Below are 20670 nucleotides of genomic sequence, written 5' to 3' on the forward strand. Positions count from 1 at the left end.
CCCACACACATCCCTCTCCCTCCCCGCACACACCCTCCTCTCACTTATCTCTCCACGCTTCAGGCTGTCTGCCTGTATTCCTGATGAAGGGCTTTTGCCCGAAACGTCAATTTTACTGCTCCTTGGATGCTGCCTGAACTGCTGTGCTCTTCCAGCACCACTAATCCAGAATCCCCTACCATTAACCTTTTAAATCTTGCGATGATTTGCCCTACCAAAATAGGGCATCTTAGGTTTATCTAAATTTAACCTCACCTGCCTCGCCTCGGTCCATTGGTCCATCTGATCAAGGTACTGTTACCCTCTAAGATAACCTTCTTTGCTGTCCACTACTACGTATCTTAGTGTCTGCAAGCTTACTAACCATACCTCCTATATTCACATCCACATCATTTATGTAAATGACAAAAAGCAGTGGACCCAACATCAATCCTTGCGGCAAACTGCTGGTCACAAGCTTTCAGTCCAAAAAAAAACCCACCATCACCACTGATAACAAAAAATGCTGGCAATCACAGCGGCTCAGGCCGCATCCATGGAGACAGAGCAAGCTAACGTTTCGAGTTGAGATGACTTTTCATCAGAGCTGATGCGAAGTGTGGAGGGGCCAGCATTTATGAAATATTTGGGAAGGAGGGTGGGTGTTTATCAGTGGTGGAGAAAGAATGTTCATATTTCAAATTAAGTGATCGGAATGTGAGAATGGCAAAGCAATGGTGTGTCTAACTGCCAGACTGGAAAGAGCAGTTTGTCACACTGGAGTGGAGGGAGGGGGGAAAGGACATGGCATCCGAATGTAACTAGTAAAGCTAAAAGAAAGGGAAGGAATGGGATTGAGTTTACAATTTGAAGGTGTGAACTCAATCTTAAATCCAGAAGGTTGTAAGGTGCCTGGTCTGAAGATGAGATGCTGTTTCTCCAGTTTGGACTGTCCTAACCAGTCCTGCTCTCTTCATATGTCAATTATGTAATCCCAGCAATCAGTCTGGCAAAACTTTTTTGCATCCTTTTCATAGCTAGCAGATCCTTCCTCAGATACAGAGATCAAAATTTCACACGGTACTCTGGTATGGTCTCAGCAATACCGTGTACATTTGCTCCTCTACTCAAATCCTCTCACAACATACAACTTGCATTCATCGCTCTCTGCTGTACCTGCATTTTTGTTTTCAATAGCTATGTTTAAGAACACATCGCATTGCACCTCTCCCTTTCATAACATATTGCCATTCAGGTAATAATCTGCCTTCCTGCTTCTGCTACCAAAGTGGATAACTTCAAAGTTATCCATATTACACTTCATTTACCATGCATTTACCCACTCACTCAACATGTCCAAATCACACTTTTGCGTCTTCCTCAAAGTTCCCTGTCCCACCCAGCTTGTGTCATCTGCAAACCTGGAGGTTTTACATTTCGTCCCCTCATCTTACTGATAAATAAATACATTCCTCACAATACAGAGGAACCTTGATTATCCAAAGGGCACGGGTGGACCTGATAGGCTGAATGGCCTGCTTCCACCCTGTAGGGATTCTATGATTCTACACACAACAGTCCAGTGTTGATTACAAATCATGACAATCTACAATAATCAGAGTTACAGGTTTGAATTTTAAAATTCTTTGAAGTTTGCATTATGTATAGACAGGGTGGTTAAAAAGGCATTTGGCACGCTTGTCCTCATTGCTCAGTCCTTCGAGTATAGGAGTTGGGAAGTCATGCTGAGTTTCTAGAGGGAATTGGTGAGGCTTCGTCTGAAACACTGTGTTCAGTTCTGGTTGCCCTGTTATAAGAAGGATATTATTAAGTTGGAAAGGTTTCAAAAGAGATTTACCAGGGTGTTGCCAGGTATGGAAGGATTGAGTTATAAAGAAAGGCTGGATAGGCTGAGACTTTGTTCACTGGAGCATACGAGGTTGACAGATGACCGGGTAGAAATTAAAAAAAAACAATGAGAGGTATGTATAGAGTTAATGATAATTGTCTTTTCCCTGGAATGGGGGATTTTAAGACCGGGGCGCACATTTTAAGGTGAGAAGAGGGAGATTTAAAAAAGACACGGGGGCAAATTTTTCACACAGGGGTTGGTCCATGAGTGGAATGAACTTACCTCGGGAAATGGTGGATGTGGGCACAATTACAAAGTTTAAAAGACATTTGGATAAGCATATGAATTGTGAAGGTTTGGAGGAATTTGATTCTGGATTAGTGGTGCTGGAAGAGCACAGCAGTTCAGGCAGCATCCAAGGACAGCTCCTCGGATGCTGCCTGAACTGCTGTGCTCTTCCAGCACCACTAATCCAGAATCTGGTTTCCAGCATCTGCAGTCACTGTTTTACCTCGGAGGAATTTGAGCCAGGAGCAGCAGGTGGGAGTAGTTTAATTTGAGATTATGTTCAGTATGGACTAATTGGACCGAACAGTCTATGATGCTGTGCAAGGAAATCCCCAGTGATTCAGAGAAAATAAAAGCTTATAATTTAAGGGATAACCTTTTGGCATGGATCGAAGATTCTCTCTCGATTCTCCCTGGAGAAGAAACAGCTCCATATCTACCCTTTCAAGATCTCGCAGGATCCAACACATTTCAATCAAAATCAGTTCCTCTTCTGTTCTAAACTCCAGTGGATACAAGCATAGCCAACCCAATCTTCCTCATAAGATGACCCCTTCTAATTCCAGATATTATCTAGAATTTGTTTTTATTCACAACCCGCAAGCAAATTTAAAAAAATTCAGATGTTTCTAACAACCTTACTTAAATAAGTAGATCAATAGTGCGCATGATCTCATCAATGCTCTATATAGCTGAAGCATAACCTCCCTACTTTTATATTCAGTTCTCCTCACAATGAGCAATAATATTCAACCAGCTATCCCATTTACATGCTCTGTCTGCATAACAATCTTTTGCGATGACTTTGGATGCTTGATCGAAGGATTGCTTGCTAAACTTTCTGGTGACAAGAATATAAGCAGGAGGCTGGACGAACACAGCAAGCCAGGCAACATCAGGAGGTGGCAAAGTCAATGTTTCAGCTATCATCCTTCTTCAGAAATGTCTTGTTTGGAAAATGGCATCTGCAGTTCTTTTGACTGGTGAGAAAGGGACAGTTGTATGAGTAGTGGAGCGGATGGCATTGAAAATGTTTGAGGCAGATCCTCACACAATCTTGACTAACAGGGAATTGAATGTTATCAGAGGAAGGTGGGAATATAAAGTTGAGGCCACAATTGGATCAGTCAGGGTCTTGTTGAATGACAGAAGCAATGGACTAAGTGGTGTACTATTCCTCATTCATATGTTTTTATATAAATTACTTATTTACAGTATCCTATCACATTATTTTCTGGAAGAGTCATACTTATTGTGTATTTGAACGAATCAATGCTTGATGTTTCAATCATCTTCCTGAGAGCTTCTTCCATAGATTAACGGCTCAGTCATTGTTCATTTTGTTCCATTGATTAGTTTTGGATTTAACCTGTGCACATCTTATTCCCTGATTTTACTGTATCATGTACATATTGCTGTAAGTTGCATGTGTAAAACAATTTACTTGGAAAACACAGCAATAAATCTACGACTTCACCCTCCGGTTCATTTTATCCACATTATTCCACTTAAATTTGAGATAACTGGTTATATGGATATTAGCTATGGGTATGAATGAATTGAAATAACATCTGATATTTCTGCCCAATTCCAACCTAGGGCTATCATAATCTTCTGTTCTGTCCAATATTTAAGACATTTTCTAACCGTCTAATATGAAAAAAGCTCCAAACCTTTTACAGCACCTCTATTAATATTCATGACAAGAGGTCTAACATGAACTTTAGAAAAAATGAATTTTCACAGGTAAATCATAGGTATGTGAAATAAACTGTTTAAATTTACTCTTGACAAAAATAAAAAAGTATGGGCACTTCATTTAAGAAAAGATGTGAAAACCCTAGAGAGAGTTCAAAGTGACCAGGAATGATATGAGGAATGAGGGATTTTAAATTCAAGGAAGGATTAGAGAGATTGGTTTTATTCTCCTTGGAGTGGAGAAGATTAAGAGGTGTTCAGAGTTATGAACCATTTTGACAGAGTAAAGAAGGATATTCTGTTTCCACTCGTTAGTATGTCAGTAAGTAGATGTCACAATTTCAAGATTATCAGCAAAAGAGCTAGGAATGAAAAGAGAAGAAATGTCTTTATTCAGGTAGTTGTTCGTTTTGGAATGCACTGCCTGGGACAGTGGTGGAGGTGGATTCGATAGGAGGTTTCATAGAACATGGAACATAGAACATAGAACATAGAACAGTACAGCGCAGAACAGGCCCTTCGGCCCTCGATGTTGCGCCATTCTCAGCTTGTTCCCCCTACACTACCCCAAACTCATCCAAGTGCCTACCTAAGGATTGTTTAAATCTCCCTAATGTGGCTGAGTTAACTACATTGGCAGGTAAGGCATTCCACGCCCTTACCACTCTCTGCGTAAAGAACTTGCCTCTGACATCTGTCTTAAATCTATCACACCTCAATTTGTAGTTATGCCCCTTCATACAAGCTGACGTCATCATCCTAGGAAAAAAGACTTTCACTGTCTACCCTATCTAATCCTCTGATCATCTTGTGTGTCTCGATCAAATCCCCTCTTAGCCTTCTTCTTTCAAAAGAGAGCTGAGTATATATTTGAAAGTGATGAAGTTAGAGGGCTATAGAGAAAGGGCTGGAGAGTGGGACTAGCTGGGTCGCTCTTTTGGGAGCCAGTATAGACATGATGGGTTGAATGACCCCCTTCTGTAAAGTTCAATGATTCTATGATTTTTGTTGATATACTTCTCTTCTGCAATTTCAATTTAAAATGTGGTATAATTAATGATGATTAGGTCACATGTATTGAATCCAAGGCTCCAGTAGGACAGAGTCAAGTTAGATGGGAAAAATCAGAGAGGTGGATCTCCATTGTTGCTCAGGTGTCTTGGCACATGGTTCAATGCCAGATTAATTATAACCTAGGAGGAGATTTCATCTTCCCGCCATGTCAATTTTAATTTGTGCTGTAGTACTCGAGTCAGTATCTCTTTGGTCAGATTGTTTAAGCTCTATCTAAGAGTTTGGGTTCAAGACAGATTGGTCAATAAGAAAGTAAGATCTTCGGGCAAAAGCTTCTTCCAAGCTCTGTTTATTACATATTCATACTAAATACAATTTTACATAGTAATCTGTGATATAACTAAACCTACTGCTACACTTTTGAAAGAGTATTCTCAGAAATCTATTATCTTTCTAACAAACTCTGTCCACCCAGTGGAAACCATCTCTGTGTCATCATTACAAGATGGCTCCAGGCTCCTAAAGCCCTGAAGTAATAGAATTCAATTTCACGTCATTCTCAATGTGCTCCTGAGAGTCCTCTCACTTCGCACTCTCTGTAAATTTGAACCCATCCAAAACACTTATCCCCATCATTGCTTGTAACAAATCTTTTCAGCTATTTTACATCAGTCCTTGCTAGCCTGCTATGTCTCCTAGTCGGAAACACCTCAATCTTCAAATTTTAATCCTTGTTTTCAAATTCCACCTGCCTTCTTCCTATGCTATCTCGATCCTCTGTGAGATCTCTGTGCTCCGCATATTCTGGGCTCTTAGAACATAGAACATAGGACTGTGCAGCACAGGAATGGGCCCTTCGGCCCATTCAACTAATCCCGTCTGCCTGCCCTTGGTCTACATCCCTCCATCCCTTGCATATTCATGGGTTCATCAAAAAGTCTCTTAAATGCCCCTATCCTATCTGCCTCCACCACTGCCCCTGCAGCACGCTCCTGACTCCTACCACTCTCTGTATCAAAAACCTGTCCCTCACATCTCCTTTGAACTTTCCCCCTCTCACCGTAAATGCATACCCACTAGTTTTAGACATTTCAAATCTGGCAAGAAGATTCTGACCATCAACCCTACCTCAGAATTTTATAGACTTCTATAAAGTCTCCCCTCAATCTCTGCCACTCCAGAGAAAACAACCTGAGTTTTTCTAGCCTCTCCTGATAGCTCATATCCACTAATGCAGGCAGCATTCTGGTAAACCTCTTCTGCACCCTCTCTAAAGCCTCCGCATTCTTCCTGTAATGTGGTGACCAGAACTGAACACAATAGACTTAAGTGTGGCCTAGCCAAAGTCTTGCTTAACCTCAATATCTTTTCATTCAACAGTATAAGGCTGTGCCTTCATTGACCTGGATGCAAGCTCTGGAATGTGCTTCCTAAATCTCCCCCTTCTGAGAGTGAATTTAATTTGAATCCACTGCTGTGAAGTGTGATTTTCATATTAAATGCACTTTTTAAATTAAATTTGTGATACAACTGTATGGTTGTCTCATTTGGTCTTAAATTGCTTGTGCTATTTCATGTTTTGGTCTAATGACTAATTCACTGTACTCGGCATCTTCTCATTAATCCTAATCATGTCATTTACAGTCTGATAAATGATATTAACTGATGACCGTGCCTTAATTAACAACAATTGCTCAGTCCTGATCCCAGCTCAAAGATTGCAGCCTTCAGGTGTACATTTTCTCTCATTCTTGGATAACTTCTGAGCCACACTGGCCCCTGAGCTGCAAGAACCTGTGTATGCTTAGCAAGGTTTCTTGAGATGATTTTCATCTGCTGTCCAGCACAACCCATTAACAGCTTTAATAGCAACCCTGCAGAAATATAACATATGTTCTTATTCGATCTTCTGAATATTTCCATGTTACTAACTTGCCTGTCTTTATGATTGCCATTGTCATGGTTAGTTTCTTACCTTCAAGAGAAAATAACCGCCTAAATTTTTTATACCATTGCCTCTTTTGAGGTAAGTGATGTTATTTTGTTATTAGTATGTAAATAGTATATGGTGGCAAGGCACCTTACAGTACTTATCACACAATCCAAGGTCTAATGTTCTGGAGATATGGATTCAAATCCCACCAGAACAGATGTTGAACTTTAATTTTAAAAATCTGGGAATAAAAGCTAGCCCAATTGAAGGTTAAAAATCACACAACACCAGGTTATAGTCCAACAGGTTTATTTGGAAGCACTAGCTTTCGGAGCGCTGCTCCTTCATCAGGTGGTTGTGAGTATAAGATTGTAAGACACAGAATTTATAGCAAAAGTTTAAAGTGTAAAAGACCTGGATTGTTTGTTAAGTCTGTCACCTTTTAGAATGACCATGTTGGTTTCAGTTCTTTCAGGTCTTTTTCAATATATAATTTCAGTTACATTCACACTGTAAACCTTTGCGATAAATTCTGTGTCTTACAATCTGGTACTCCACAGCCACCTGATGAAGGAGCAGCGCTCCAAAAGCTAATGCTTCCAAAAAACCTGTTGGACTAAAACCTGGTGTTGTGTGATTTTTAACTTTGTACATCCCAGTCCAACACCGGCATCTCCAAATCATGTCCCCAGTTGAAAGCATTGGTATAAAGGTCTATCTGTTTCAGTAATATCGTGTAGGGAAGGCAATCTGATATCCTTACCTGGTCTGGCCTACAGGTGACTCCAGACTCACAGCAATGTTGTCTTAACACTCATCTGAAATGGCCTGGCAACCCACACAATTCAAAGGTTATTAGGGTTGGACAATAAATGCTAGCACAATCCCATGAATAACTAAAAGTGACTCATTTTCTCTCCATAGTATACATCTGAGAGAAACACCGACACATTTTTAGAAGCTGGGTTTACTGTGTGTACAGGTATTTGATTTACTCTACCAATCAGCACCCCTGGAATGTTGATAATTCACTCCAAATTAAAGAGCTGTTATAGAATTACAATTAGACTAGATTTTAATTCCAGAACTTTAATGAGATTTCCTCTCTACAATGGTGGGGTTTGAACTCGTACTGTAGAGCATGAGGTGTTAAATCTGAAAAAAAGTTATCTTCTATGATATTTAATCACAAAGGCTCCATCAAGAATCCCAGAGAAATTCAAGGACTATTCCTCATCGCAAATCTTTGAAAAACCTGACTGATTAGTCTCATTCTCCTCCCTATATCTGAGCGGCTTAGTAACTATCCCACTTGTCTGATTCCTTTTTGAAAGTGACTGTTGATTTTGCCAACATCATCTTTCAGGGAGTAAATTCCAGATCAATGTAATTTGCTATTTATACATGAAAGAATCTCCATATTCCACATTTGTTTCTTTCAATTTGTCCTTTAGATATCAATTCTTCTGGCACCAGTGGAACAATCGTGGGCGGCACGGTGGCACAGTGGTTAGCCGGAGACCCGGGTTCAATTCCCGCCTCAGGCGACTGACTGTGTGGAGTTTGCATGTTCTCCCCGTGTCTGCGTGGGTTTCCTCCAGGTGCTCCGGTTTCCTCCCACAGTCCAAAGATGTGCAGGTCAGGTGAATTGGCCATGCTAAATTGCCCGTAGTGTTAGGTAAGGGGTAAATGTCAGGGTATGGGTGGGTTGCGCTTCGGCGGGGCGGTGTGGACTTGTTGGGCCGAAGGGCCTGTTTCCACACTGTAATGTAATCTAAACGACTTAGAACTTAGAGTAGGAGTAGCCCATTTGATCCTTTGAACCTGCTTTGCTACTCAATGTGATCACATTTGATGCTCTATCTCCCCAGAATCCTCCTCTGTCACTTCACACTATAACCCTACTTATCCACCTGGCGATGCAGTACATGGATAAGGAACTGTAAAGGAATATATTGGAGTTCAATTCCCAATCCATCATCAAGCTTCAGCTGTTCTTTTACACTTTGTAATAGTGGAAGGGTGGAGGGGGTCAAGAGTTAGACAGAGGGATGATGGTGGAAGAGCGATGCGTTCTGTGAAAGTCATTATCTGTGTGCTCCTGTGTTTGCAGAGTCAGACATGGCTGATTTTGATGGCAGAAGCTCACTGCTCTACAGATTCAACCAAAAGAGTATGAGTACAGTGAAGGACATGATCTCCCTGAAGTTCAAAACCTTACAAAGTGATGGAGTGGTTCTGCACGGAGAGGGACAACGGGGAGATTACATCACACTTGAACTGAAGAAAGGCAAACTCTCACTGCAGATCAACCTAGGTACGAGTTTTGCTCTGTTACTTTATAGTTTGAAGAACTGGAACATCTTGAGATGTAGTCTGAAACTAAGAACAGGCTCCTCCCCATGACTTCCCTCCTTCAGGGAAGATAAGGAGGCAATGGCCTCGAGGTGCTATTGCTTAGACTGTTAATCCAGTGACCTAGGTAATGTTTTGGGGGCCTGGGTTCGAATCCAACCTTGGCAGATGGTATAATTTGAACTCAGTAAAATCTGGATGTAAGGGTCTCATGATGACCATGAATCCATTGCTGATTGTTGGAAAAACCCATCTGGTTCACCAATGTCCTTTAGCGAAGGAATCTGCTATCTTTACCCAGTCTGGTCTACATGTGACTCCAGCAATGTGGTTGATTCTTAACTACCCTCTGGGCAATTAGGGGTGAGCAATAAATGCTGGCCTAGCCAGCAACAGCCTCAACCCATGAATGAATTTTAAAAAAATTAAGAATTCTGCTTGAGAATGCTTGAATGTTTCTAACAAATTTTGTTACAACCTCCAGTCCTCAAGTGCAAATATTTCCACATGCTGCAAATGGATGAAAAAGTTAATTCACTACAACTTGGGAACATATAGGGAATGGCTAAACATCTTCCCTACCTTCAAATACATTGCTGGCCACATAAAGCTAAAAATCCTGAGGAAGAGTCACTCAAACCAAAACGTTAACTCTGATTTCTCTCCATAGATGCTGTCAAACCTGCTGAGCTTTTCCAGTAATTTCTGTTTTTGTTTGTGTCCCAAGAAGATAGCCTAGGCTTGAAAGGCATGAGGAAAATATATGGGTTTGTGACTTTTGCCATTAATATATTTGTCAAAGATGGTGAGCTAGCTAGAAGTCACTGAAAAGCCAATGTTCATTTTCTCAGCTTGTCTACAGCATTTCTGACTATGTGACCAAAGCATAGTCTTGATAGTGTTATTGGGAAAAAACGCAAAAAATTGGACTTGATGATTATCAGATTGACCATGATCTCATTGAAAGGGAGAACAGGTTCAATGGGCTGAATGGCCTACTTCTGCTCCTACCCTTTATCTTATGGTCAGTTCCTTCATTAGAACTGGAACCAACTGGCTGGAAAATCCACTGGAACACACTCATGAAGGATTGCCAAAGAAAACATCCAAAAGAGCAACAGGCAGAGATCAAATGTTGAGATCTGCAAACAATTCACAGAGAGTGTCACTTTAATTCTTGAATAGTCCAGTAAATGATCTACAACAATCAGGAGATTTGATGCATTAATGTAAAATGGCTGTCTTTGGCCTGATTATGCAAGGACACAGATTGCTAGATCATTGTAAAGCGGATGAAGGGAACTTGTTCCTAATACCATAATATAGGAGCAGAATTAGGCCATTTGGCCCTTAGAGTTTGCTCTGTCATTTGATCATGGCTGATATGTTTCTCAACCCCCATTCTCCCGCCTTCTCCCACAACCTTTGATCCCCTTCCTAATCAGGAACCTATTTCTGTCCCAATGACTTGCCCCCCGCCTTCTGTGGCAATGAGTCCCACAGATTCACCACCCTCTGACTGAAGAAATTCCACCACATCTCAATTCTAAAGGATTTTTTCAATGCAACACAATCATCTTTCAATGCTAGACTTCTTGACTTTCTCCTTTGTGTGCTACACCCAAGGTGATGCAAAATTGCGATCTGTTGATGGCCATACCTCAGTGACTCTGGGGAGTCTGCTCGACGATCAGCACTGGCATTCCATTACCATCGAACGCTACAACAAGCAAGTGAACTTCACCGTGGATCAGCACACACAGCACTTCCGAACCAAAGGAGAGTTTGATTATCTGGATATTGATTATGAGGTACTATTAATCTATCATGATATACAATGTAATGTTTTCACTTTACACCATTCCCACGTGCACCTTAAAATGTTTCTGTTATCAATTATAATGGCCAAAGTGTAAGAGGTACACAGAGCTTAGGAAATGTTAACTGAAAGCCATACAACTTGACATGCTACCTTGCTTTCCAAACTCAAAATATATCGAAGTGCAAGTCAAAAACGCTGTTAAAACTTCATAAAGTATAACAGCCCTGACCAAGAATGGTTTTTGGCTGTTAATTTATATAACACCCTATTACCCGTCCTATGACAGAATCAGGCTGGGGCTTGAATGTGTGCTCCATTGTCTCTATTCTAAAAAATTATGGGTGTTGCGGAAAAACTCTTATTGGGGAGGACATGATTCTGGTTCCTTGTTTTTGATACAGCCAGTGGGTTGTTGTAATCATGACATTGAGGCATAAAAGCTCCTGTGGTTCTCAGTGTTTCAAAATCCACTTTCTAAGAATATAAATGCCGTTTACATTTTGATTTGTATCTTAACATAGATTAATATCACTGTTCCTCCCATTCAGCATCATCCCAGTGATTGCTGTGTAAACTGTCCTAATCAAGCAATACCTTGCTTGTAAAATTTCTACCTTTGGTTTTAAAACCCTTCATGTTTTACTCCATCCCCAACCCTGAATGCCAAAGCCAACCCAGTTTTGGTACACCTCAATCTCTGGTCTCTTGGGTTTTCTCAGTTTTAATGCCTGCACCATTGATGGTCATGCCATCAGCTACATTGGGCCTTAAGCTTACAATTCACTCCTTAATCTTCCATCCTAATGCCTTCCCTCTTTTTCTTGTAAATCAGGAGGTGGAATGTAAGAGGACTTGGTAAAAATACAATCACCAGGGAAGCAGCTTTGAACAAACTGTTGGAACAGTGGTCTAACAAGTCCATGGGTCCTGCTGTATTTTATCTTAGAGTCTTTAATTAAGTGACTGTTGAGGTAGCAGATGCATTGGTCTTAATTTTCGAAAATTTGGTAGATTCTGCAAAGTAGCAAATAATAGCTTTCTATTCAAGAAGGCAGGGAAACAGAAAAAGTATAGGCTAGACAGCTTGATGTCTGTTTTAGGGAAGGGTTCAGAAGCAATGATGAAAGAAGTTGTCTATGTAGCTCAGCACTTATGAAAACTCAAGGTAAACAGGAAGCAACAGCATGGTTTTGTGAAAAGGAATTATATTTCACCAGAGATCTTTGAAAGAGTAATGTGCATAGTGGATGAAGGGAACCTGTCCCTAAAACCATGATATAGGAGCAGAATTAGGCCATTTGGCCCATAGAGTTTGCTCTGTCTTTTGATCATGGCTTATATGTTTCTCAACTTCTTTGTTTTGCCTTCTCCCAGTCTTTGATCCCATTACTATTCAAGAACCAGTCTGTGTCTGTCCCAAATACGCTCAATGATTTGACCTCCACTGCCCTCTGTGGCAATGAGTTCCACAGATTCACCAACCTCTGGCTGAAGAAATTCCTCCTCATCTCAGTTCTAAAGGGTCATTTCCTTCACTCTAAAGTTATGCCCTTGGGTCCCAGTCTGTCCTAATAGTGGAAACATCTTTTCCATGTTCACTCTATCCAGGTCTCTCAAAATTTTGTAAGTTTCAATGAGATCCAGGAAGGTGACGACCTAATGATTATCATCTAGAGACCCAGGTTCAAATCCTTCTATGGCAGATGGTAAATTTGATTTCAATAAAAATCTGGAATTAAGTGCCCAGTGATGACCATAAATGCATTGTTGACTGTCAGAAAAAACCATCTAGTTCATTAATGTCCTTTGGGGAAGGGAACTGTCATCCTGGCTGACATGTGACACCAGACCCACAGCAATATGTCTTGACCCTTAACTGCCATTTGGGCAATTAAGGATGAGCAATAAATGCTGACCTGGCCAGTGACACCTTAATCCCATTAATGAATAAAAAAGTCCATTCTCCTCCTTCTAAACGCCATCAAGTACAGACCCACAATCCTCAACTGCTCCTCATATGTCAAACCTTTCAATGCCAGCATTATTCTTGTGAACCTCCTGTGGACCGCCTCCAATGCTAACTCATATTTCCTCAGATACGGGACTCAAAACTCCTCACAATATTTCAAATGAGGTCTGACCAGAATTTCATAGAGCCTTAGCAGCAAATCTTGGCTCTCATATTCTCGTCCACTCAAAATGAATGTGAACATTGCATTTGCTTCCTAACTGGCAACTGAGGTTGCATGTTAACCTTAAGAGAATCCTGAACTAGGATTCCTAGGTCCTTATATAGAGTCATAGAGATGTACAGCATGGAAACACACCCTTCGGTCCAACCCGTCCATGCCGACCAGATATCCCAACGCAATCTAGTCCCACCCCAATCTGCTTCAGATTTCTAATGCTTTTCCCCAGTTAAAAAATAGACCATGCCTCTACTGTTCCTACTAAAGCGCAGAACCTCAAACGTTCCCACATTGTATTCCATCTGCCACTTCTTTGCCCATGCTCCTAGCCCCTCCATAGCCTCCCCGCCACATCAAAATTACCTGTGCCTCCACCTATCTTTGTGTCATCTGTATTATTCCAAATGTGGCCTAACTAATCCATTGAAGGATGTTCTAAAGGGGTTTATTCCATTGATGACTGCAATGAGTGGGTTGTTTTATAACACTGGGCTTGACTCCAGGGTTAAAAGAAGGAGAGGTGACTTGAACAGTCGCAGTGAGGTGGAAATGGAAATGATCTTTCATCTCGAGGGTGAGTCCAGAATGAGGGGCACTGTTTAAAAACTAGGTTTCACCCTTTTAGGACAGAGGTGAGGAGATTTTGTTTCTCCCAGATGCTTGTGTGACTTTGGAATTCTGTGCCTGAGAAGACAGTGCAGATGGTGTTATTGAATGTTTGTAATGCAGAGTTAGATATATTCTTGTTTAGGCAAGGAAAATCAGAGGTGTACTGGGGTCGATTTGAATGTGGAATTCAAAACAATCCTGATCTGATTGAATGGTAGAGCAGATTTGAGAGGCCTAATGACCTAAATCTATTCCAAATCAAATGTTCTTTTGTCTGCAAGTTCCTTCAAGGCACTCCTTCTAATGTACCTTTTTGATCAGATTTTTCGTCTCGATATCTCCTTGTGTGACTTGGTGTCATTTTCTTTAACCTAATGCTGCCGTAAAGTGCCTTTGGTCACTTCATAATGTTAGAACCACAATACTAAGTGCTCCATAAATGTAAGAGTTTGTTGTTGTTGACTTTCACTGTCTGGAATTGATTAATTTAAGGAAGTCTCAAACATGTTGAAAATAATGCACTATGACTTTTAGAATTGAACAGTCTCAAGATTAACCACATTTTTATTTTCTCTCTGTTCTGCTTGAGAATGAGTGATCTGGTTGTAGGTGTCCTTCTGTGGGTAAATGTTTTCTGGTTATGACTAGAAGTGCAAACCAGCAGTAAATATATTGCATCGGCTTTGACCACAGTATGATACCTATGAAAACTGGGTGGTATTGTTGAAATGACGAATAAAAGACAGATGTCCTTTTTTCAATTATTAGATTGCACAATGTGCCTTTAACTGTTTCCTTAAAACTTATTCAGAAGAAGACGTTTTCTATTAGAAAACTACCTCTTCGCCCACAGAAATAAGTTAAAAATCACACAACACCAGGTTATAGTCCAACAGGTTTAATTGGAAGCACACTAGCTTTCGGAGCGACGCTCCTTATTCAGGTGATCACCTGATGAAGGAGCGTCACTCCGAAAGCTAGTGTGCTTCCAATTAAACCTGTTGGGCTATAACCTGGTGTTGCGTGATTTTTAACTTTGTACACCCCAGTCACGTGAGTGACTTGGAAGGGATTTTGCAAATGGTGCTCTCATGTATCTGCTGCCTTTGTCCTTCTAAATGGAAATGGTCATGGATTTGGAAGGTGCTATCTAAGGATCTTTGGTGAATTTCTGTTGTGTATCTTGTTGGTAGTGCATTTAGCTGCTACTCATTCTGTGAGCATGACTGTATCAAGCTGTTGCTTTACAAGTCTGTGAGGCAGCTCTCCCAGTTTTGGCATTCATCACCTGATGAAGGAGCGTCACTCCGAAAGCTAGTGTGCTTCCAATTAAACCTGTTGGGCTATAACCTGGTGTTGCGTGATTTTTAACTTTGTACACCCCAGTCCAACACCGGCATCTCCAAATCATGCCCACAGAAATACAACTCCTCCTTCAAATGCCAAATTCCTGATGACTGGAGATGTGCTCAAATGACACAACTGCAGCTGGGAAGTTTAAACTCGACCAGTTAATACATTTAAGATTAAAAATAAACACACATTGAGCCTCCCCAATATAGTACATTCTGGTGCAGCAACCTCCAGAGTTCAGCACTGTCAGTACTACTCCCTGCTGTGATGTCTAGTGGCCCTGAATCAATGTTTATTCATAATATCTTTTGTTACGCGATTGCCCAGTTTGGCAACATCAATTTCATCCATTAGCCATATGGTTGGTATAAGTCAGTGTGAGATCTTTACTCAGTTGTAGAATAAAGTATTTAAGCCTTGAGTATGCTGGACTTCCTGTCGTCTGTAACATTCTATGGTCTGACAAAGGGCCAGTTCCAAGACTGTTGGATTGTTGACGGTAACCGTGAAAACACTAAATTGTCATAAAAAACCCAACTGGTTGTCTAGTGTCATTGAGGGGAGAAAATTTGCCCTCCTTATCTCATCAAACCCACGATGGACTCCTGACCCACTGTGATGTGGTTGTATCGTCCTTGCTGAAAAGGCCTAAAAAGACACTGGGATGTATTAAAAAAAGCTTCTCAAGTCAACGAATGTTGATTTTGCCGATGACTCCAATTATTGAAAATGAATTAAATAGAAACCTCCTATCTTTGTAACCTTCTATGATCCCCTCAAAAACTGCAACACTCACAGTCTGTTGAGCCTTGATGACCATCATGCATCATTAGTAACTGTGCTTCCATCTGCCTCACTGGATCCCAAGCTGTGGAATTTCCTTCCTCCGAACTTATACAATTCTGCCCAGCATTTTTTGCCCATCCCTAGTTGCCCTTGAGAAGATGGCGGTGAGCTGTTTTTATGAAATGCTGTGGTCTCTATACCATAGCTTGACACACAATGCCCTCAATGAGAGAATTCCAGGATTTTGATCCAGTGAAGGAAAGGCAATGTATTTCAAGGTCAGGACGTGAGTGACTTGGAAGGGATTTTGCAAATGGTGCTCTCATGTATCTGCTGCCTTTGTCCTTCTAAATGGAAATGGTCATGGATTTGGAAGGTGCTGTCTAAGGATCTTTGGTGAATTTCTGTTGTGTATCTTGTTGGTAGTGCATTTAGCTGCTACTCATTCTGTGAGCATGACTGTATCAAGCTGTTGCTTTACAAGTCTGTGAGGCAGCTCTCCCAGTTTTGGCATTCACTCCAAGATGTTAGGAAAGGGGACTTCGCAATGTCGGCAGGGCTATTTCTGCCGTTGTCTTTTCTGGTGTCCGCTGGTCCATCTGGCGTCATTTCTTTGCTGAGACTTCATTGCGATTGATCCAAATGAGTGGCTTGTTCGGCCATTTCAGAAGATTATGTTTGTCATTTAGCATTAGTATGACACAAAAAGCGTGTGCAATACTGAAGCAGCAAATTTACGGTCAGTGGAGAATTCAAAAATACATCTTTATAATAATTACGTGCACCATTGCTGTAGAAAAACACTTGAGATTTTCACAAAGACATGGTTAAAAATTATTTGTACATTGAGTGAAGAAAGAAAAGTAATTAACTGTTTTCAGTATCTAATTACTTTCGGCCTCTAAAACCTGCAATTGTGAGATGCATATGTTTAATGTGATCGAAAAAAAACAAATCCTCCCAGCGGTATAATATTCTGTGGACTGATTATAATTACAGTTAGGTTTGTATTCCATCTCTTAGGTAGATATTTTTAATGCCGATCAACATGGAGTCATTAAAAATAATAATTACTCAAGGTAGAAAAAAAGCATGTTTACAGCTCCAAATAAAACTATTTTTAAAATGCAGAAAATGTTGTCCATTGGCAAGTCCTAGATATTACAATTCTTTTGTGAAGTTTTTTCATTACTCTTCCTCCTGTCCTTTAGAGCTCTTTACTTAGCATTCACATCCTCAAGCCAGAAAGTCAGAGGTTCAAATCCCACTCCAGGACTTGAGCATGGCTAATGTAGATTGATAGTCAAACTCAGATAATGAGGAAGAATTATGCTGTCAGAGATACCACTGTTTGCGTGAGGTGTCAAAGCAAGGACCTGTCTACCACCTTGGGAGAATGTTCATTGCTTTGCTCCAATGTAGAACACGAAAGTTATAGGCAATAATATACCTACCCTGACATCACATTATGACAAAAAAGGGAGATATTAACTGGTCATTATGAAAATGCAACAAGATCAGTACAATATTGAGGCTTGGTTTGACAAATGTTAAGTAACATGCATGCCACTCAAATGCAAAGCAATGACCATCCCCAATAAGGTACGATCTAACCACTGTTCTTTGACATTCAATGATATTAGCACCATTCAATTTTCCACCAACAACACCCTAGAGTTACTCAATTGTGTCTCAAATACAAATCAAGAGCAGATCAGAAGATAGGAATACTGCAGAGGATATCTCTCCTCGTGAATCCTGACAGTCTGTCCGCAATTTACAAAATGTAAGTCAGGAATGCGAATATTACCACTTGCCTGGATGGGTGCAACTCCAAGAAGCTTGACATCATCCAGGGCAAAGCAGCTGACTTGATTGGCATCACATCCACAAGCATCCACTCCCTCCACCAGCAATGCTCAGACATGGCAGTGTGCACTATCTACAAGGTGCACTGCAGAAATTCACCAAAGATCCTCAGACAGCACCTTCCAAACCCACAACCACTTCCATCTAAAAGGACAAGAGCAACAGATACATGAGAATATCACTGCCTGCAAGTTCCCCTCCAAGCTACTCACCATTTTGACTTGGAAATATAACACCGTTTGTTCAGTATCGCTGAGTCAAAATCCTGGAGCTCCCTCCTGAAGGTCATTGGGGGTCAACCCACAGTAGGTGGACTGCAGTGGTTCAAGAAGACAATTCAACATCACCTTCTCAAGGGCAACCAGGGATGGACATTAAATATTGACCAGCCACTGATGCCCACATACCATGAGTGGATATTAAACAAAAAACAATGTGGAAGCCTCTTGTTGACAGTGTGAACCTTTTCCCGCGTATGGAGTCGGGTATTACAAGGGGGCATAGCTTTAAATTAAGGGGGGGTAGATATAGGACTGAAGTTAGGGGTAGGTTCTTCACTCAGCGAGTCGTAAGTTCATGGAATGCCCTGCCAGCAGCAGTGGTGGACTCTCCCTCTTTATGGGCATTTAAGCGGGCATTGGATAGGTATATGGAGGATAGTGGGTTAGTATAGGTTAGGTGGGCTTGGATCGGCGCAACATCGAGGGCCAAAGGGCCTGTACTGCGCTGTATTCTTCTATGTTCTATGTTCTATGTTCTTGTGCACAAATTGGCTGCCACATTTCCGACACATGAAGCAGGAGCTAGGAGAAGGCCAATCAGCCCCTTGAGTATGCTCTGCTATTCAATAAGATGAACTGTGACTATGCTTCAAAAGTACTTAATGTGTTCTGGACTGCTGCTGTGAGTTTATGAAAGACACTACCTAAATGCAAGTTTATCATTTCCCATCATTTTTTAAGTGTGCAGCTTTAATTGTCTCTAAGATATCTACTGCCTGGACTCCATTGAAGCTGAATTAATTTGACTTTTGTTTTGTTTTCACCTGACTTTGTGATGAGTCTCATCTTTTCCTAAGAGGTTATAGCTTTAGTGAGCGACTGATGGTACAGTGAAATGCGGGTGACTTGTCCCTTAAGTCGTTGAATATCAGGTGTTACAGATTCAGTAAATGGTCACCGTAAGTAAACCTTCTCCTTCCTGGGCAGGCGCTCAGAATTGACGATGACTTGCTCTCGTTCTGACAGAATGGATTCTAAGATGACTGAAAAGTCCACCATGCAGATTCTGTCACATGTGGGGCAAGCAGGGCTTGAAGGGTTGAGGAGATGTGTTACTTAGAGTTTTTTCCACCTTGTTAAATCCTTTAACCTGTGCAAATTCCCGATTAAGTCTCTCGATGTGTTTGTCGCCCTCCAGAATAAACTTTTCCCATTTTGATTGGTCACAAGAAAGGGACTATTGTGAATCAGCTGAGTCTTCAGGAATGCTTTGAGATCACCCCTAAAGCAATTCCACTGACCTCTGTCACCAATTTCCAAGCAGAGAGTTACATCAGAAGTCTGGTGTAAAGGACGTGAATGACATTAAGTCAGTACAGTCTGTATTTTTATAATGGAATGGTGGTGTTCTTGTGCAATCCTGAGTTATGGAAAAATTGTGGTTCAGAAAGAGCACTTAAAATATTGGCGGTGTAATTGCATTACAACCAAACACATGTTTAAAAGTTGCGCTTCAGAAAGTGCATCCCCAATTCTTCAATCGCGTTACAGTGAGTTCGGGTTGACAAAATACACGTTATATCAGAACAAATTAAAAAAAGAAACAAACACCTTTGATTTAGCAACTTATTATAGCTCTAAGCATGGAAGTCATAGCATTCTTGATCAAATCCAATCAGTCATCACCGGCAGCTGCTTGGTTTTGAGAATTAGGAAATAAAAGCTGGAAATATTCAGTAGATTTAATGCATCTTTTGAGAGAGAAACAGTGTGAAACAGGCGGAATTGTATTGAGCAAAAGCGGGTCCACTGTGGGTCTGGATATAAGGGCTTACTGATATAGCCACATAAGTGTAATGGTCACTGCTGAGGCTACAAGGGAAAAGAGAGGCACCTCCATATTGACAGAAAATGTGTCTGTCTACCAGGACCAGGCAGGTAGGTTCCAGTAATTTGGAAGGATGAAAATATTAAGCAATTGTCTCAGAAAATAAGAGCCCAATTCACAAGAAGCCACTTGGAGGTTGCCTTGGGCAAATTTATCAGTTTGGGAAGTATCTGTTTAGGTATCGGTGAGATGCCAGCAAATGGTGTAAAATGGTTGTTGATAATGGTTGTTCACTATTGTTGGGGAGTGATATCAGTGAGAAGTCGCCAGTTTTGTGTTAAGCACTACAAATAACCTTTATTCAGAGGTCTTTTATCACACATGTGGGAGAGGCCAAAGACCATTCTATATCTGGCTTTCACATGGGACCCAGTTGCCCTCTTAATTACAGCTCAGATTGGCAGTCAGTGATACTCTACCTTTCCCAATAAAGTACATGATGTTTCTATTTTGCTAAACTACAGTCTTCAGCAAGTCTATTCCCAAATATCTCTTATCAGACGGCCTGTTACAGATATCCGCCACTGTGAGTTTGTACATAACTTCTTATAGTTTAGAACATAGAACATAGAACAGTACAGCACAGAACAGGCCCTTCAGCCCATGATGTTGTGCCAACCATTGATCCTCATGTATGCACCCTCAAATTTCTGTGACCATATGCATGTCCAGCAGTCTCTTAAATGTCCCCAATGACCTTGCTTCCACAACTGCTGCTGGTAACGCATTCCATGCTCTCACAACTCTCTGTGTAAAAAACCCGCCTCTGACATCCCCTCTATACTTTCCTCCAACCAGCTTAAAACTATGACCC

At 41.0% G+C, this 20670-nt stretch overlaps 1 protein-coding gene across 3 annotated transcripts in view; it reads left to right on the forward strand.

Annotated features, from left to right (window-relative positions):
• LOC122551780 (contactin-associated protein-like 5) overlaps positions 1 to 20670 on the forward strand; it is a 1278965-nt gene that overhangs the window by 603967 nt on the left and 654328 nt on the right. For all 3 annotated transcript variants that reach the window (XM_043694245.1, XM_043694243.1, XM_043694244.1), the window contains 2 exons: positions 8878 to 9081; positions 10746 to 10930. In XM_043694245.1, the coding sequence (XP_043550180.1) occupies positions 8878 to 9081; positions 10746 to 10930 (389 nt within the window). The remainder of the gene's footprint in view (positions 1 to 8877; positions 9082 to 10745; positions 10931 to 20670) is intronic.

The sequence above is a fragment of the Chiloscyllium plagiosum genome, chromosome 7, assembly GCF_004010195.1.
Source record: "Chiloscyllium plagiosum isolate BGI_BamShark_2017 chromosome 7, ASM401019v2, whole genome shotgun sequence".
Classification (NCBI taxonomy): Eukaryota; Metazoa; Chordata; class Chondrichthyes; order Orectolobiformes; family Hemiscylliidae; genus Chiloscyllium; species Chiloscyllium plagiosum.